The sequence below is a fragment of the Paramisgurnus dabryanus genome, chromosome 15, assembly GCF_030506205.2.
Source record: "Paramisgurnus dabryanus chromosome 15, PD_genome_1.1, whole genome shotgun sequence".
Taxonomy (NCBI): Eukaryota; Metazoa; Chordata; class Actinopteri; order Cypriniformes; family Cobitidae; genus Paramisgurnus; species Paramisgurnus dabryanus.
The window spans coordinates 21,045,634-21,064,421 of record NC_133351.1 but is presented as its reverse complement, the minus strand read 5'-3'; the positions used below and the strand labels follow the sequence as shown (position 1 = coordinate 21,064,421).

The 18,788-nt window shown below is 37.5% G+C and overlaps 1 protein-coding gene across 12 annotated transcripts in view; it reads right to left on the bottom strand.

Moving 5' to 3' along the window:
* Positions 1-2,123: 2,123 nt before the first annotated feature.
* The window catches only part of lmo7a (LIM domain 7a), a 49,741-nt gene continuing 33,076 nt past the window's right edge, over positions 2,124-18,788 (bottom strand). For 4 of the 12 annotated variants that reach the window (XM_065292700.2, XM_065292710.2, XM_065292711.2 and 1 more), the window contains 20 exons: positions 18,131-18,788; positions 16,478-16,714; positions 16,207-16,321; positions 15,579-15,740; positions 13,554-13,726; positions 13,394-13,457; positions 13,018-13,074; positions 12,849-12,890; positions 11,745-11,770; positions 11,105-11,212; positions 10,927-11,004; positions 10,133-10,362; positions 9,778-9,834; positions 7,494-7,549; positions 7,183-7,341; positions 6,739-6,931; positions 6,434-6,661; positions 6,169-6,277; positions 2,892-2,994; positions 2,124-2,796 (listed from right to left, as the gene is read on the bottom strand). In XM_065292700.2, coding sequence (XP_065148772.2) covers positions 2,774-2,796; positions 2,892-2,994; positions 6,169-6,277; positions 6,434-6,661; positions 6,739-6,931; positions 7,183-7,341; positions 7,494-7,549; positions 9,778-9,834; positions 10,133-10,362; positions 10,927-11,004; positions 11,105-11,212; positions 11,745-11,770; positions 12,849-12,890; positions 13,018-13,074; positions 13,394-13,457; positions 13,554-13,726; positions 15,579-15,740; positions 16,207-16,321; positions 16,478-16,714; positions 18,131-18,788 — 2,878 coding nt within the window. In that variant the 3' untranslated portion in view covers positions 2,124-2,773. The remainder of the gene's footprint in view (positions 2,797-2,891; positions 2,995-6,168; positions 6,278-6,433; positions 6,662-6,738; positions 6,932-7,182; positions 7,342-7,493; positions 7,550-9,777; positions 9,835-10,132; positions 10,363-10,926; positions 11,005-11,104; positions 11,213-11,744; positions 11,771-12,848; positions 12,891-13,017; positions 13,075-13,393; positions 13,458-13,553; positions 13,727-15,578; positions 15,741-16,206; positions 16,322-16,477; positions 16,715-18,130) is intronic. The other 8 variants (XM_065292704.2, XM_065292707.2, XM_065292703.2 and 5 more) reach the window with 8 other exon arrangements.

Sequence of the window (18,788 nt, the reverse complement as noted above, 5' to 3'; positions counted from 1 at the left end):
AAGAGATAATCATTTCAACTTGATTAAAAAAAGCCAAAAGTAATAATTGAATTGAATAATATATGTACCACATGAAAGAGTACATTGTAATATGTATTAAAAACTACAAACAGTGAGTCTTGAACAATATTTAATATTATTTTGTGATTGCTCAAAATGTCGTCACCACTGTCAGATATTTATAAAAAGCAATAAAATCAGACAACAACAGGGTCAACTGCATTCCTGAGGACCCCATTTTCAAACCTTCAGCTCTACTGCATGCTTCAAGATCACTCAAGCTCCTGTATGTTTGCTATTTTCTCTTAAACTTGTTCATATTTTTGGACACTGCTACTGTGACAACCATAACATGTCAACACCATCATCTTTGTATAAAAAATATTAGATTAGATTATGAAATAAATGTATCATTTTTAAGAAGAGGTCTGAAGTAGCTAGCAACAGAGGGGAAACAAGATGGCTAATGTGAACAACTCATCTATTTTTTTATCTAGGTTTTTGTCACCACCGTCAGATGTTTTCTTTCTTTTCTGTCAGGTTTTATGTATTTTAGGAAGTTATGATTTGATATTTGTTCATCATCACAGTGCTCAGGATTGTTATTTTTGGACCAAATATTTACATAAAGTTTAAGCAAGAAGCCATTGACTTGAGTGGTTTACATTTTGGAATTGTATGTTGTAATGAGGCCACTGTCACCACCGTCAGACGGAGTTTTATTTGTTTTAAATGAATATGCTTAATGTTTCTTTAGTGCTGTTGAGTTATTAAATTAATAGTCTCTCTTAATACAAAAATATGTTTATTAAATAAAAAAAACATTACTTTTTCTATTTATGCTTAAAGTAAATGTTGTATGAGTAATAACTGGAAAAACACCTATTTTATGAAAAAAATACAAACAGGGGAGGTTGCACCGGTAAATTGCTGAACAGCCAAGACCTTGGTCTATAATGATATACCTTCAGATTTTGTAATTTAACTAACTTTTTTTCCGAAATTTAAACCTGTTTTATCCAAATTCCCAAGAATCACTGAACTATAATGTATGACAATTTAAGTTTTGTTATGAGCAAAATAAATATCAGCCTTTTTTGATATTAATTGTGGTCCTGCCTTAGTATGAAAAGACTTCATAAATGTACTTTTTTTATAAATGCTACCTAGCTTACACGATGAGAGAAAAATTGTGTTGCTTTCCACAATGATGTTCAGTGAGATTCCACAACCATGGCAACTACATGACTGACATCAGTAATATGGACTAAAATTAGCATCAGTACAAACAGCAGGTGGAAGAGGTTGAGAGGTGGATGAAATTTATTCTTTTACCCAACCCACCAAAACTAAAGATGATCAGACAATATCTCATCAGCATCTCTATGAGCCCTTGTACCACAGTTTCAATTAACTGTCATTCAGGCCAACATATGCAGGCAAGCTAGGATGAAGCATCCCTCCAGATGTTTACATCTGGATAAGTTTCTGGTCACCTTTGAGCTATTATGTGAAATTATTGTGTGTAAAGTCATTGTAACCCTTGTAACAAACCTTGTTCCTGTACTTGAGAGGTTCTCAAACTTTTTGGCTTGCGCTACCCCCAAAGAAAATTCATGACGCAAACATCTCAAACTTACAAATTGAGTTAAACAAAACAATAAATTATACAATAAAATGCTATTTGTTAGTGGTCTTATTTGAGGTTTAATTTCAGAGAATTGATAATAAATAAATGCATTGCATAAGAATGCGTAAGAATAGTTTCCTTATAACCCTGTTATATTTTCTCATGTAGCAGTGCTGTGTGTTAAAATGTGATGATCAGCGATTGATGTTCTCTATTAAAAATAAAATCATGCTCTAATTGCATAATCTTATATTTATAGCTATTTGAATGTAAAATATGATGATCATAATGCTTCTTATAATACCTCTGGTAAATCGAATTTACTCTCAGAGGACCATCAGTGAATTCCAACACCAATATTATTTTACGCACAAACTGCAAAATAAGCTACATCAAAGTATAACTTTCAACAACACAAATGCTTAACAGCCAGTCTTAAATTAAGAAATAAAACGAGACGAATTAGTCAAGTAAAACACGTCCAGGAAAGATATTATGGTTTTGTTTTTATTTATTTACAATAATTGCAGAATATCTAGCTTTTAAACATTTCTCACTTTACCCTGCAAGGGACTTACAAAGACACACAGAATAGATGCTTTCAATAAAATAAACTCATGAGTGCTGACTACAAACCATACCACTGTCGAATTTATAATTTATAAATTTATAATGCTTTCTCTTTAATTACCTTTCCCATCAGAACAGAAAAAGGCACACAGATAATAAAGTCAAAAAGCTGAATATTTAAGTCAGCAAACCCTTATATAGCAAAGACCGCAGAAACAGAGATAAGCAATGCAATAAAACAATACATTTCTATCATAAACACTTTTAAGATTATATAGACATCAGTTAAGCCAGCGAGAAATAATCAGAATCTTTCAATGATGAAAAAGACAGTGTATGAATTTTCAATATTTAGGTACATGCACATCCCGTTCTTATAAACAATTGCTAATACTTTGGCATAAACTTAAACTTAGGAATCTCACCCACTCAGTAAAAAACATGAATAGAAGCTCACTGAATAATCATGGTTTGTTAAATCACCCAATGTTCATCACTTCTCCACCAAGCTCTTGTGTTTACAGTTCCTTATCTGTGATTGGTTCCTCCTCGATCTGCTGCAATACAGTGAGGTCACATGGCGGTGGGCTGCCCAGCTGGAGAGAGGAAAAAGACGTCACATGAAATCATTGATCATTATGAAAATATATAACCAACAATACAGACAGTACTGCAGAGATGTTTGGCCTACTTTTGAGTCGCGTATAGCAGGTGTTACAGTAGAGCTGTTGGTGTCGTATTCTGACTTCTGCTCCAGCTTCCGAGCCCCCCAATTCAGACCTGCAGTTAATGCACTAAAACAACAGATGAAGGAAACGGTTAAAAAACAGGAACCTGTGTAATGGGTACACATACTCACCTTCACAAGAAGAGTGAGGGCAACCCCTATTTTGAGGTCTAAGGCAATACCACGAGAGAAAAGGAAATAGCCACCAGCAAAAAGGATTAGAAATAATTCAATGAAAAAATTAGTTAGAGGACAATGAGAGGATGGGCAGAAACAGAAATGATTTGGAGAATGAGGGGGTTGAGTGAGGAATGACTGAGCTTTAGATAAACTCAATGAGGTAGACACTGGAACAAAGAGGCTGTTTACACTTGGCATTAACATGCGTTTTCGTCGATCGGATCAGAAGTGGACGACGTTAATGCCAGGTGTAAACGGTGTTCAAAACGTTTTGAGTTCGTCCACTTTCAACCACATCCAGAGGTAGTCGAAACCACTTTCGATCGGATCGCTTTGGAGCTGCGGAACGCAATGTGGTTGAATGTGTTCAAACAGCCACACGCGACCGCCTTCTCTCCGCCCATTTATCTAATCTGAGGTATTAAACACAATAAGGTTTACGTCTTTTTTTTACTTCTGGCGTAAACATACGGTGAACAGCGCTATTTTTAGCCTTTCATTGATACAACTAAAGCGGCTGATCTCCGTAGTTTCGTTTTGAAAGCGTGAAAGTTGCGCGATCCTATTTCATCAATTGCGCTGAAAATTCAGAGAAAGCTCCAACATATAAACGTACAAAACACTGTGCAGCATGTATACTTGCTAAACAAGCAGTGGACTCCGACATAATATAAGTTTGCGTCCATATAAACTCATAATTACTCCCGCTTGCGTTTGAATGACAGCAGAGAGACTCGCCCACCCTCTCACAGACCACCCCCTCACAGTATTCAGGACAGATGCGGTCGAAAGACAAAAGAGACGGATTTAAATACCAGGTGTAAACGTAATGTGTCTCTCTCGTCCACTTGTGATCCGATCGATGAAAACGCATGTTAATGCCAAGTGTAAACAGCCTCAAAAATTTTAGGAATTTACTAGGAATAAACACCACTAGTATTGACCAAAAGTGGACAACTGACATATTTGCTCTTTGTTTAAATATTTTCTGAAAGATGCATTTAAAATTTGGCATTTGCGTGATTGGAGCATACACTCCACTGAAAAAAATACTTCAATTGGTAACACCTAAAACATTTTAACATTTAACTTCTGCCTATTTTTTACTTTAAGGAAGCTCAGCTTTGAGAAAAACTTTAAGAGGCTTTGCAAAAATGACAAACAACACATGCAACGTTTATGAATAACGTAGCCCATGACATTTGACTAAAAAATTTTACAACAAAAAAGAATCAATTAATATTGATAAAAGATCAAACTGTAGTCAATGTCACTACTTTATTAACTATGAGCTTTTTTTACCCCAATATGCTGTATAGTTTTTGTCAAATTATGTTGTTCAATCTTGTACCTTAAAACTTCAGTGTTCTGCCCATTTTGTACCATACACGTAATATTTTTAACGGTTTAAGCAAATATTATACAAATCCCCCGATGGACATCTACGGAGCCCCTAAGTGGACATGGAGGACAAATTAAATAAAGTTTAGCTTTGCGTGCGCACGTGAAACTTTCACGTGTGCATGTGAAACTATTGCGTTTTGTTTTGCGTGCGCCTGTGAAACTAAACTTAAAAAAAAAAATTTGCACATGAAGGTTTCGCGTGAGCACATTAAAGTTTCACGTGAGCTAAACTTTTGATTTTTTTTACTCCAATGTCACCTGTATATATGCTCAGTTATAAAAACTATTGTGCATCGTTTCATGCGGTTTTCGTAAAGCTGGACTGTAAGTGGTTAGTGAATATGATGCGGAGATTTGGGCTAAATTACTGCACAATGAAGTAATGCTACTGTTCAATGAATTCTCCCAACACAAATTGGACATTTTTGGCATAGACGCAGTAAAAATCCTCACAATAAAACAACAAATGAAGAGTTTGGTTCCAAAACGCCATAAGGATGAACGCCATTTTTAAAAAAACGAGTTACCGCCCAAAATCAGTACTGTATCAGGTCAGTATTAAAAAGTAAATCCTTAATTTTACGCAAAATCTGATATCCGCCGTGTTATTCTGTCATCTTTGATCCTTTTTTCCCAAAACGAGATAAACGCCAGTCCTCCTTCTCTGCAGAATGCAATAAATCCGCTCAATAAATCACAGCGCACCATTCAACGCATTGTAAACAACAATGGTGGTGCTTTGAATACACACAGAGTCCTAGTTTTCCTCATTAACTTTGTACTTCGTGACAAACAAACAAAAACAAAATAATACTTTTGTTGGCATTGATAAAACTGTGATGGTTTTCTGTGGCGGAGAAGAAACGCAAGCCATCAATATCAAATAATTTATGCGAGAGGCACTCGGAGACAGAAAAATGTTGGCTATTGCTTGTTCTCACAACATACCATAAAAGTTCCTGTCATGCTAACACATTGACCCCAGGTGATCTTATGAAAAACTTTCCAATATTTTACTCAGTCAACGAAAATCAAGCAGGAGCAAAACATTTTACAGCTGATCGCTGTCAAAAAAGTTCAGCGATGACTTCCCAAGGATAACAGCAGCAATGACAGTGTTATTAATATGACAAAGTAAGTGTTTTGATTAATGTTTTTTTTATCAGTGTATACCACTAGTCAACTAAATGAATATAACATAGCGAAGATGAATGCACATTTATATATTGATTCAATAGATTTATAGCATTTTGGAAAAAAAAACTTGTGGAAAAAAAATAATCAGTTTTCATAATAAATCTTTGAAAATCAATTTTTTTTATGTTTATATAACCTAAAGATTCTATGTGTAAGTTTGTAACATTAAATAGTGGTTTTAATCTCGTCACCTTTTTGGTATAGAAAACACGTTTTACTGAAATTAGTCAAAATGGATTAATTGCGTTTTGGAACCGAACTCTTCAAATATTCCACTTTGGCAAAATGTCTGTTTGAAAAAGTTTTGTCAGTGAAGCAGTTCAAAGGGTTAAAAGTGTCATTTTGATTCTTTGAGTTTATATGTGCACTAATAATAAAAGTAAAATCAAGCAGGGCAATTAAGGTTAGTAACTGATGACGCCAGATAGGACCTGACCTCAGAGTAGCCCTGAACTCTCACCTTGAAACAAGTCAAATGATAACAGAGCCCCAGGGACTCGATGATCATGGCTGCTCCTTTGCCCAGTGGTGTATTACAATACGAACAGATTTTCCTGCCACTCACTGACCTAGATTACAGAAAACATGATCTGAGGACCCAGCAACACAGTCGTGCACATCTGCCCACGTGGAGTGCAAACAAAATCTTGTAGACAACACAAATATGGGAGACATATGGCTGCAGGATGGGTGGATGTATTGCCAAATGCCAAAGTAATAAATACCTGTTTCGTGATGGAGCTTGAGACTCTTGCGAAATAGATTGTCTCAGGGAGTTCACAGGCTGAGATGTGTGCAGAGCAACAGACCCTGGACGTCCACTATTGTATGTTGAGGAATTAGAGAATGCCGAGTAGGGCCGGCTGTAGTCTGGTACAGAGGAGGTACTAGAAGGTGCCCATGATGATCTCCAGGAAGAACGAGGCACATCGAGGTTGTCAAGAGACTCGCCTCTGCAAACAAAGTATATGTTAGGAGTCATATGCCTGTAGGTAATACTTAACATGGTTTTTTTTCCAAATCTACTGACCTCCTCATTGGTAGATTGACAGATTCTTTCTGTGTGTTGCTGAATAGGGACTGCTGGCGAATCCAGCTTTTGTCCGTGTTTATGGAAGTCTTCTTCTTCATCTCCTGAAGGATCTGCTGCCTTTCCAATTCAGCCTGTGACTGTGGCTCTTTCTTGTAGTCTCGGCCGACTTCACCCAGACCACCGCTCACTGCTGGTGTCCACCATGGATAAAGCAACAGTTATTTATAAAGGTGCGAATTGGGTTTAAAGGTTAAACATAACGTAATTTGACATGAAAAGATCAAATTATCTTTATATATTATTTTGAATCAAGTAACTGCTGATCACAGGTACACAACGCAAGCTCAATTTAATTTGATTTTGCTGACACTGGATTGGTGTAAATCAAGCCGATCTGATTGGTCGGGCACATTGATTGGCGTGGTTTCAGGCCGCGCCCACCTCTTTCCGGGTTACTGTATTTCATGGCATTGAGGATGCTCCTCCTCTCGAGCTCGAGCTCACTCGCTGCCAGCTGGCTTTGGACCTGAGGGTTTTTCTTACGCCTCAGTTCCTCTTCCAGCAGCCATCCCGCCAAACCCCTGTGCCTGCCGTACACACCTGCACAGAGTCCCAGACTCTACAGCACTGAACTTTAGGTGATCTGACTAATGTAAGGCTGGATCGCGTACACAGCTATTTATCAGTGGTTCCTTATCGGTCAAACAAACAATAAACACTTGAAGCTTTAAATATAAAAGATAAAATCTGACCTTTAATATCTGGTTTTGCTACTTCATCGAGCTCTGGAGTAGATTTGGACAAGGACCTGCAAGACAAAACGAATGAGATGTTGAACTTTATTAGTCATATAATCATACAGCAAAATATGCAGGGGTGCTAGGCAGTGTTGGTTGTAATTAGTTATTAAAGGTCACCTTCTTCCTGATCCCATTTTTTCAAACTTTAGTTAATCTGTAATGTTGTTGTTATAAGCGTGAATAATACCTGTAAAATGATAAAGCTCAAAGTTTACTGCCAGGTGATATATTTTCCTCAACAGAATTCCTTTCAAAGTCTACAGGGAATGGCCGGTTTGGACTACAGCCCTCTACTTCCTGCTTTAATGACGTCAATATAAGAGTTTTTGACTAAACTCCGCCCACAGTCGCCATATTTGGCTCAACGGCTTTGCTATAAGCTAAGTTGCTGTCGAATGACAAGACACTAAACAAACTACACAATCAGAACTCGATACGCATTTCTGAAGGAGGGACTTCATAGAACAAAGACGACATCAGCCTGTTTTTAGGACCGTGAAAACAGCGCTATAGAGATAAGTAATTTGTGTGGAAAAATACCACATTTTTTTTACATGTGAAACATGAACACATGTTATATTGCGCACTGTAAACACAATCAAATATTCAAAAACAGAAGAACGTGACCTTTAAGCAAATTACTCTTATTTATCCAGTAATTTAATTACAGTTACTTCTGATATAATTGAACGTAATACTGTATATAGACTGTAGAAAAATTATATATAATACAATAGTAGATTTAAAATCAAATTAAAATGCATGTTTTTATGTATTTATATGTTCTCACTTTAAATAATTTGTTCAGTTAATAAGAATATGGTAATACTCTAGTGTAGTTTCTAATTCTCACTTATAACTGGTAAGTTATTAGCTTTAATTTTACTGAGATATTTGGCTGTTCATTAGTACTTAAAAAGATACTTGATTCTGCAAAACCCACATACTTAACCCTACCAAATTCCAACCAAATACTTAAACTTATCAAGTACTTTACTAAATATTAATAAACATTAATTAGGAGTATTTTAAAGCAAAAGTAGTTAATAGTTAGTAAATGGTGACAATTGCACCTTAAAAAGTGTGACCAGAATAATTTATGTACTTTTATATGATTTATTCGAGCCGCTATCTTTGTATCGTTAACTAAACAGGATTTAGAAAGTAATTAGTAATAAGTAATTAAATACTTTTTGGAGAGAGAAATTTGTGCATTAATCTAATTGCATTATTGATGAAGTAACCAGTAATTCATTACTTTTTTTAGTAACTTTCCCAACACTGGTGCTAAGCACAAGAGCTCTGAGTTTTGTTGACATACAGCTTTGTTAAAGGATTAGTCCATTTTCTTAAAAAAAATTATTCTCGAGTGAACAAAGAAAGACATCAACATTTTGCATGACATTGGGGTGAGTAAATTATCTGGATTTTTTAAGGAAAACATTCCAGGATTTTTCTCATTTTAATAGACTTTAATGGACCCCAACACTTAACAGTTTTAATGCAGTTTAAAATTGCAGTTTCAAAGGACTCTCAACGATCTCAAACGAGGCATAAGGGTCTAATCTTGGAAACGATTGTCATTTTTGACAAGAAAAAAAAAAAATTCACTTTTAAACCACAACTTTTCATCTATCTCCGGTTCTGTGACGCGCCAGCGCGACCTCACGTGTTTGCGTAGTGACATAGAAAGGTCACGTGTTACATATATGAAACGCACATTTGTGGACCATTTTAAACAACAAACTGACACAAAGACATTAATTAGTATCATTCGAAATACAACAATGTTGGAATGGTCCTCTTTCTCCACACTTGTAAACACTGGGGCATAGTTTCGCATACGTCATCCGTGACCTCTTGATGTGGTGACGTATTGTGTGAGGTGGCGTTGGCGCGTCACAGGTCCGGAGATAGACGACAAGTTGTGGTTTAAAAATGCATATTTTTTATTTTTCTTGTCAAAATTTTTTTTGTTTTCCTCGTTTGGGATCGTTTAGAGTCCTTTGAAATTCCGTTGAGTTTTGAGTTAAGTGTTGGGGTCCATTAAAGTCCATTGAAATGAGAAAAATCCTGGAATGTTTTCCTCAAAAAACATAATTTCTTCTCGACTGAACAAAGAAAGACATCAACATTTTGGATGAAATGGTGGTGAGTAAATTATCTGGATTTTTTTTTAAGAAAATTGACTAATCCTTTAAATACAAAGGGCAGTACAAACTGAATTCAGGTTTACCTGTGCGAGTAGGATAAGTTACGGTAAGCATTGGTAGAGCCAAAGGAGTTCACTTTACTGTGGCCAAGCAAAAGGCAAGCAGCACAGGTAAGTAGATGTTCATGCCACACATATGCATGATAGAAGACATTAATGGAAAGAAAATGAGCATGGTTAGATCAGGCAATGTTAGTCTGCGTATCGTGTATGTAGCTATAGCAGAGCTAATGTTTGTCAAGCATGCTATTCAAAACTATATTATGCTACTGTACTGTATGCATGCTTGAGAAACATTTTAATGTTGCACACAGATGAGACATTAAATAATATAAGTGCGTGTTAGAATAACAAAAATGTTTTCAAAGATGAATCTCACTCTTGCTCCCGAAGTCTCCTCTGCTCCTCCTGTTGTCTCCTCTCCTCCTCCCTTCTCTTCCTCTCTGTTTCCTGACGCAGGCGCTCTTCCTCTTCCCTCTTCTTCCTCTCTTCCTCAAGGCGCTGTTGTTCCTCTCTTTTCCTCCTCTCTTCCTCTAAACGCTGCCTCTCCTGCTCTCTTCTCCTCTTCTCTTCTTCTTGCAATCTGGCGGATTCTTGCATAGTTTCACTCTATAGACATGAACATAATGGACATTCGTGAATTCAATCCCAACTGCCCAATGCTCTGGCTATCAGTATATCTCAACCTGCTCCATATATACACACACACACACACACACACACACACACACACACACACACACACACACACACACACACACACACACACACACACACACACACACACACACACACACACACACACACACACATCCATCATCTAGACTGCAACCATATCAGGCTGAGAAATGAAACCATCTTGGACAGGTGGCCATTTCTCAGATCTTATGTTTGTCACTTTTTTATGTTAAACTCTTAAACTGTTCCTGTAGCTCAGTAGTAGAGATTTGGGTTAGCAGAATTAAATGTTCTGTGGGTTTAAACCACAACACACATACTGATAAATTGTATACATTTGAAATGAACTGCAAGTCACTTTGGATAGAAGTGTCTGCCAAGTGCATAAATGTAAACTTTTTGATGAGGAAAAAATACTAGGTGCACTTCACATACAGTACAACAAAAGTAATCACAACAACAGCCACAACAATCACAAGTTAATATTTAGCAAACCTTATTATTTCTTGCAAACTCCTGCTGGGCCTTTTTCCACTCCTCCTCAAGTTTTTCTTGGTCTTTTTTGTACTTCTCCTGTAGGGTTTATATAGAGAGGGCATGTAAATAAATTGTTATATTTATATCAAGGCTTAACATTAATGTCCAAATCATTAACATGTAGGATATAACATACCTGCAACAACCGCTCTTGTTCTTTCTGCCATTTCTCCTGTCGTTTGCGCTCATCCTCCTGGTCCCAGGACGAGCGGATGGAGGATGTAGTGATGGAGGGTGAAGGCAACTAAAAACAAAAGACCAACACATTTAAGCATTAGAGTAATAGCCACCGGCCATACAAAATAAAACAACCTATCAAAGATTTTTCCATGATCACATCTAATCTTCTCGTATGACTATTTAATAGAAAACACATGCTTGTGTTTCTATAAAAAAACATATAATTTTTTGAACAAATAAGTGGTTAATTAAACGCTTACATAGATGATTGAGACATACAACTCTACCCTCAGATCTGATTTATTTTGCTTGAAAGTATTTTTAATCCAAATGTAATTTTTTGTAAGATACAGAAGTTGTCAATGGGATGGGACCTTTAACAAAGGACCTAATATAGCATGTAGCATTTTGGTACAGATATGTACCTTTGATGTACCAGTATGTACCTCTAATGTACCAATGTGTAACTTTGAGGTAGCAATATACACCTTTTAGGTAAAAAATGTACTTTTTTGAAAAGTGACAACTTTTGGACCTTTTATCTGAGAGTGAAGATACAGCATATGAAAGATGTTATTTTAGGATTAACAGCTTACATTTGGTATTGCTGTATCAGAGCCACCTGTAAAAAAAAGTACAATTAGATTATTTCCCTTAGATGCATTTAAAACAGCATGGATCTGGAATGAAATCCTTTGCATAATCTTAGCCTGAGGAAAGCCACATGAGCAGCATTTTATCCAGATGTATGACACAATCAAATCTGTTTAAATAAGAAACTCCTAATGCAATGATGTTACAAATGAAACACATGCAATTGCTTGGATAAACAAACCAAATGAATAATGCATTACATCCCACAGACAAACATATTTTACCAACTTCCCAATGTAAGGCAATGCCACATGCAGAAGCACAGGCTATTAGTAAAACCAAACCAAATCCATGCATGCCCAGCACATGCAGTAGTCACATTCAAAACACAGTACCAACACACCACACTGACTTCATTCCTCTCACCGGCTGCTATATTCAACTACGTAGGCCTACAGCAGGACGGACTTCAATGTGGGTTAAGGGCAGTGTACAGTAGATACTCATGAGATTTGTCATAACAAATCTATTTGACTATTATAACATTAAATTAAAAGATTCGATCAATAAGATTATGCAAAATATTAACTTCCTATTGCTCTGATGTAGTAGTTGTGCTTCGTATGTTGGTATTGTTCCTGACATGCTGTATTTAAGATGCCTCAGAGCATCACTAAAATTGGTTAAAAAAAAACAGAAGTCTGACTGCTACAATTTGTTGCATCTTTATGCATTACACAAATAAGCAGCGATCATCAATAGAAGTGCATAAATTTGTTAAATGCAGTAAAATGCCTACTGGAAATGAACTATACAGCGCTCGAATGTATACACTGTCAGAAGCAATGGTCAAAAATGGTCCAGAGCTGTCACTGGGATGGGACCCCTTTAAAAAGTACATCAGAAGTACATATTGGCAACATACTGTATTGGTACCAAATGTATGCATATCTGTACATGGTACATATTAGGATCTTTTTAAAGGGTACTGTGCCCTAGTTTTTTTCTGACAGTGTATCAGCGTGTTAGAGTACTCAAGGCAACTATAGACAGCATGTCAGAGTTTGAGATGGAAGTGTACACTGCAAACTTAACCCCCCCTTTACCACAGAGGTACACCAGAGAACTGACTGACAGCCCTGCCGAGCCTAAGGGAAGAGCATAGAGGTTATGATGGACTTCTGACAGAGAGAAAGAGGATGGAAAGATGAAGATCTAGTGGTTCCTAGCCCCAGAAACACAAAGCCTAAAAGCACTAGGACTCAACTCTGTTACCTTGTTCAAAAAACTCTGATCTCCTTTTTAAGTTTTTCAAAGAAATGGATTCAGATTCTACATGGGAAATAAAAACGTTAGAAGTTGATTTGGCTCAACTTTAGGGAACTATATTTGCAGTTTTGTCTTATCACAATGCTTTCTTATAAAAGTGAAGGTAAAAATATTTGAATTATGAAAATGCGTATCTTGTTTCTCTTTTGACTTTGACTTTTGTTGAAAGTTAATCAAAAACAATCATTCTTGTCAAGCTATTAAACACGTTCAAAATGTACAAATGCTTTCACAAACAATCTGCACAACATGCGGTTTATAAAACAAGCATATCAGAAAATATGCTAAATGTTTTCCAGCAATTAACTGAAAAATCATTTACCTTTATAATTCACTGCATCAGACTCCTTACGTAAACCACCATTTATGCCATTTGAGCCATAATTCTGAATATAAAAATCAGAGATATAATTAGAGAGGCATTCAAATATATCCACATTACACAAGCATCATAATTAAATAAATGATTACTGCTTGCTCACATTGGAAGGCTGCGAGCTGACGTTCACAGTTTTCACAACAGTGTCCTTGGCTTGGGATGTGAAATCCAGGTTGGCACTGAGGTGTGACTCAGGAGAACCTAAAGGATCCAGACTGGTCAGATTGACGGTCTTATGGCTTTTAAATGGAAGGGAAGGTTGGTCTCTGCCCCAGTCTGATTGTGCCATGCCAACAAAATCATTCATTTCAAAAACACACAATTAGCAAACTACCGTATAAAAACAAAACAATGCTGAAACAAAATGCTTAAATGAGTGGGTATGACAGACAGACCACCTTCCCCTGCCATGCAGTTACCAAAATGAGAGCCACCACACACCGTGTTTAATTAATATCATTAATCTGCTTTTATAAAGAAGCACAAATTATGCTGTATAACACACAGTAAAGACACACATGAACACTACACGTTGCTACAAGCTGGGCCAGTTAAGTGTGTGTGAAACAGAAAATAAACACTGAGAAAGACAAACTCACATTGATGGGCACAAAAAGATACAAACTATGATGTGCACATTACTATAAAAAAGTTTGTTAATATTTAGATAAGTACTTTAATTAAAGGGATAGTTCGGCCAAAAATGATATTAAACCCATGATTTACTCACCCCCAAGCTGTCCGAGTTGCATATGTCCATCGTTTTTCAGACAAACACATTTTCGGATATTTTAGAAAATGTTTTAGATCTTTCTGTTGATTAAATGTAATGTTACGGGGTCCACGACCTTCAAGTCCAAAAAAAGTGCGTCCATCCTTCACAACATAAATCCAAACGGCTCCAGGATGATAAACAAAGGTCTTCTGAGGGTAATCAGCACGGTGTTGTTGTAGAAATATCCATATTTAAAACTTTATAAACTAAAATAACTATCTTCCGGTAGCGCCGCCATCTTAGTCGCGTCCGCATTCAGGATGAGAGCTTACGCAGCCTACGGAGGCTACTCTGCTGCTGCTCTGTGCCCCCGCCCTCCGAATTTGTCATACGTCACTAAGAAAAGTGCGTACACTACGCTAATACTCTCTCCTGAATACAGAGGAGTCTAAGATGGCGGCGCAACCGGAAGGTATTTATTTACGATTATATAGTTTTTTTTTTTTTTTTTAAAGTTATATTTTTGGGCCATTTTTGCCTTTATTAGATAGACAGTGATTAAGGAGACGACAGGAAAGTATAGGGTGGAGAGAGGGGTATGGGATTGGCAAAGGACCTCGAGCCGGGATTCGAACTCGGGTCGCCAGAAGTGCGTCTGCACCATGTGTCGGAGCACTGTCCACTACACCATCGGCTGCGACACGATTATATAGTTTTAAATATGGATATTTCTACAACACCACCGCGCGGATTACCCTCAGTAGGACCTTTATTTATCATCCTGGAGCCGTTTGGATTTAATTTTTGAAGGATGGACGCACTTTTTTGGACTTGAAGGTCGTGGACCTTGTAAGATTACATTTAATCAACTGAAAGATCTAAAACATTTTTTTTAAATACCCGAAAATGTGTTTGTCTGAAAAACGATGGACATATGCAACTCGGACAGCTTGGGGGTGAGTAAATCATGGGTTTAATATCATTTTTGGCCGAACTATCCCTTTAAAGGGCTAACTACAGACAAACAGTTCACTGCAAAAAAAAAAAAAAATGGTCCTGAGCTGTCACTGGGGCAGTACCCTTAAAAAGAGTAGATATGTATACATTTGGTACCAATATTTACTAATATGCATTACATTCATCAGTACCGAACCCAATATGTACCTCTGAGGTCCTAATATGAACTGTTTAGGTGCAAAGGTGTACTTTTTAAAAAGGTACTGTCCCAGTGGCAGCTAGGACCATTTATTCTGACAGTGTAAAGTAAAAAAAAAACAGTTGCATGATGCTTTATTTTATTATTATTTTGTGTTGGAAAATTTCGTCTGTTCTCAGATACTATTATGTGCAGGTTACTGTAATCTGACATTGCTATAGAAAAAGTGGCATATTCTGTAAGATCACGAGACTCACTGTTCCTGCCATGACTGCGGACGTCCATAAGAAGAGCACCCTGTTTAAGGGCTTCATCCATTCTGTTCTTCCACTCATTATAGCTCATGTCTGCCACCTTGTGTCCGTTCACCATAAGGATCTCATCTCCAACCTTCAACTGACCGAGCTCTGCTGGGCTGCCTGCTCACACACACACAAACAATAGATGAGCATGCAAAAATGTAAATACAGAACAAAAGGAAAATAAAGATGACATTCAATAAAGTAATACTTTCATTAGGATTAAACTGACTAGAAAAGACATAAAGGGAAGGTGCAGAGAATACACATTGCAATACAGCAATTATTCTTTAGCAGGAATTTAGACAACAAAGCATTGGTTTTGCACTTCAAACTATTTAAGACATTGTGATCCATTGCTGTCTGAGGTTAAAGATTTTCATCAGGCTCTTCAGATTCAACCTAGATAAATTCTGCCCTATATACACAGTATCTTTGCAACAGCACCCCTTATGCATTTAATCAGCATTCGCTGCATGTAGAGCATCATGCTTTATTCTCATTGGACACGCTGACATATTATTAGCATCATCTGAGACACGTTGATTTTTGAAAAAAAAAAAACTAAACATGAAAGCTTCTTTACCTGGCACTACAGATTTCACCCGGACCCCTGTGGAGTCCCAGTTAGTCTGGAAGCCGAAATCTTGGCTGCTGTTGGGTCTCTGGTTTAGGCTGATCCTCATGTCGCTGTAGTCCTCCTATCAACAAGTGGTTTACATGAGACAAATACTTTAGATTAATTATGATTAGTTGAAGTTAAGGTAGACATCCTTGCAATGTTTAAAGCTTGCTTTGATGAAAACCCTCCCTATACAGTAGCTGGCAGGTCATTGCTCATGAGAGCCATCTCTTACCTTATCTGGAGAGCTATGGGGGGAGTACGTTTTGGACAAGGGTGACACTCTGTTGACCAAAGGGACAGATGAGTGTGTATGAGCTGCTGATTTCTCCTCTTCCTCTTCTTCATTACTGCTCTGTGCAGGGCTGCCCTGAGAGAGATTTTCATCCTCTGCAGCAAACTGTGCATATCGGCTGGGAACTGTGGGTTTTCTGATGTTGTCACCGTTCATGCGCTTTTGAGAGTCATCCACCTAAAAAGATTTAAAATTGTGAATATTCATCCCTAGATGGATCCTTCTGACTTTTTTGCATTACATTCACTTTTTTTTTGGGGGGGGGGGGGGGTAAATATGCTGAAATGAGAGTGCTTTGTTAAATTGTTAAAATGTAAAATGGAAAATGTATTTCTTTAAAGGTGCAGTGTGTAAATTTTAGCACCATCTAGTGGTGAGGTTGCAAATTGCAACCAACAGCTAAGTCCACTGCTCACCCCTCGCTTTTGAAACACATAGAGAAGCTACAGTAGCCGCCACCGGACAAACATGTCATCGTCGGAGACAACTTCGTAAAAAAAATGTCCATTAAGGGCTTTGGTAGAAAAATGGCGGCAGAAAATGGTGACTTCCATGTAAGGGGACCCTCGGTGTATGTAGATAAAAATGTCTCATTTTAAGGTAATAAACACATAACGGTTCATTATGAAAGGTCTTTATACACCCCTGATAATATAGTTTTGTATATTATTTTGCATTTCTGTCAAGAGATCCTTCTAAAAATTACACACTGCACCTTTAAGAATGGTGGTTGTATCCATTATATAGAAAATACAAATCTGCAGACAGATATTTCATGTTGGCCAATCATTTACCATGGTACAGTCTCAGCTTAAATAATCAACAGCTCAAACACAAACAATTTTCTCATTTTTTTCATCTGTCTCAATATTAAAAGGGCCATGACACAAGACTTTTTTAAGATGTTAAATAAATCCTTGGTGTCCCTAGGGCACATATGTGAAGTTTTAGCTCAAAATACCATATAAATAATTTATTATAGCATGTTAAATTGCCACTTTGTATGTGTGGGCAAAAATGTGCCGTTCTGGGTGTGTCCTTTAAAATGCAAATGAGCGGATGAAGTGCAAACACTGATCGCAATGATGGTGGTTTGTTGCAATTGAAACTCAATTGTGCTGTGAATTATTTTCTCCCTCGCTCTCTCCATTTTTCTCAGCACTAAATGGCAGTGCTGTGGTTGGATAGTGCAGATTAAGGGGTGGTATTATTATAATAAGAGCTCCTTATGACATCATAAGGGGAGCCAAATTTCAACGACCTATTTTTCATGTGCTTGTAGAGAATGGTTTACCAAAACAAAGTTGATCCTTTTCACATTTTCTAGTTTGATAGAAGCACTGGGGAGCCAATCATAGCACTTAAACATGGAAAAAGTCAGACTTTCATGCCATGGCCTCTTTAAAGATATCAAGGTTATATTTTTCACAGAACATTAAACAGTAAATCTCCAAAAATAACTTAAGCTGGAGTTTCACACACTCGTTTACAATTTACATAATATACACAGATCAGTACTTTATTTTAAATTGATCTCAGACTGCAAAAGATTTTTAAAAAATTCAATATAAATTACCAAACAGGCCCACCTACCGTAAATGTTCTTGGAAGGGAGGCAATTCGGTTAGACTGCATGCCGAATGGCCTAGGCGTTACTACAGAGGTGAGTCTGGCGCTATCTGATCTCGGGTAGCTCCTGGGAAGAGGGACAGGAACTTGATCGGGCTGCTTTGTCTCTACTGATCTAGGCTTATACAAAGAGGCAACGGGGACGCTGGAGTTCTCAACCGGCTTAGTGCTGCTAATCGACTTTGAGCTTTCAAGAACGGTGCTGGTGGTACTGGTTTCACTGACGCTGGTGGCGCTGGGTTTACTGAAGCTGGTGGGTTTGATCAGGCTGGTGGGCTTAATCTGGCTGGTGTTGCTGCTGGAGATGGCTGGTACTGGATCATCCAGAAGGCTTCGGGTAGTTGTTTGGCTTTTAATAACGCTGTTCGTCACGTTGCGTTGTGTGAAGCTCGTACGCTCACGTTTGGCAGGTAAATCGGTATCGTCTAATGCCGGGGTGCCAGCAACAGGTTCCTCTTCCTTTAGTGATGGAACAGAGGGCACTGAAGCTTTGTCTGTAGGTGCATAAGGGGTGTCAATGGTGTAGCTACGTGGTGGCAATGTTCTGGTTTTTGGTACGGGATCTTCAAAGACCTCATCGCTACTGAAATTAAAGCTGTTCCTGTGGCGACCTCTGCTCTCT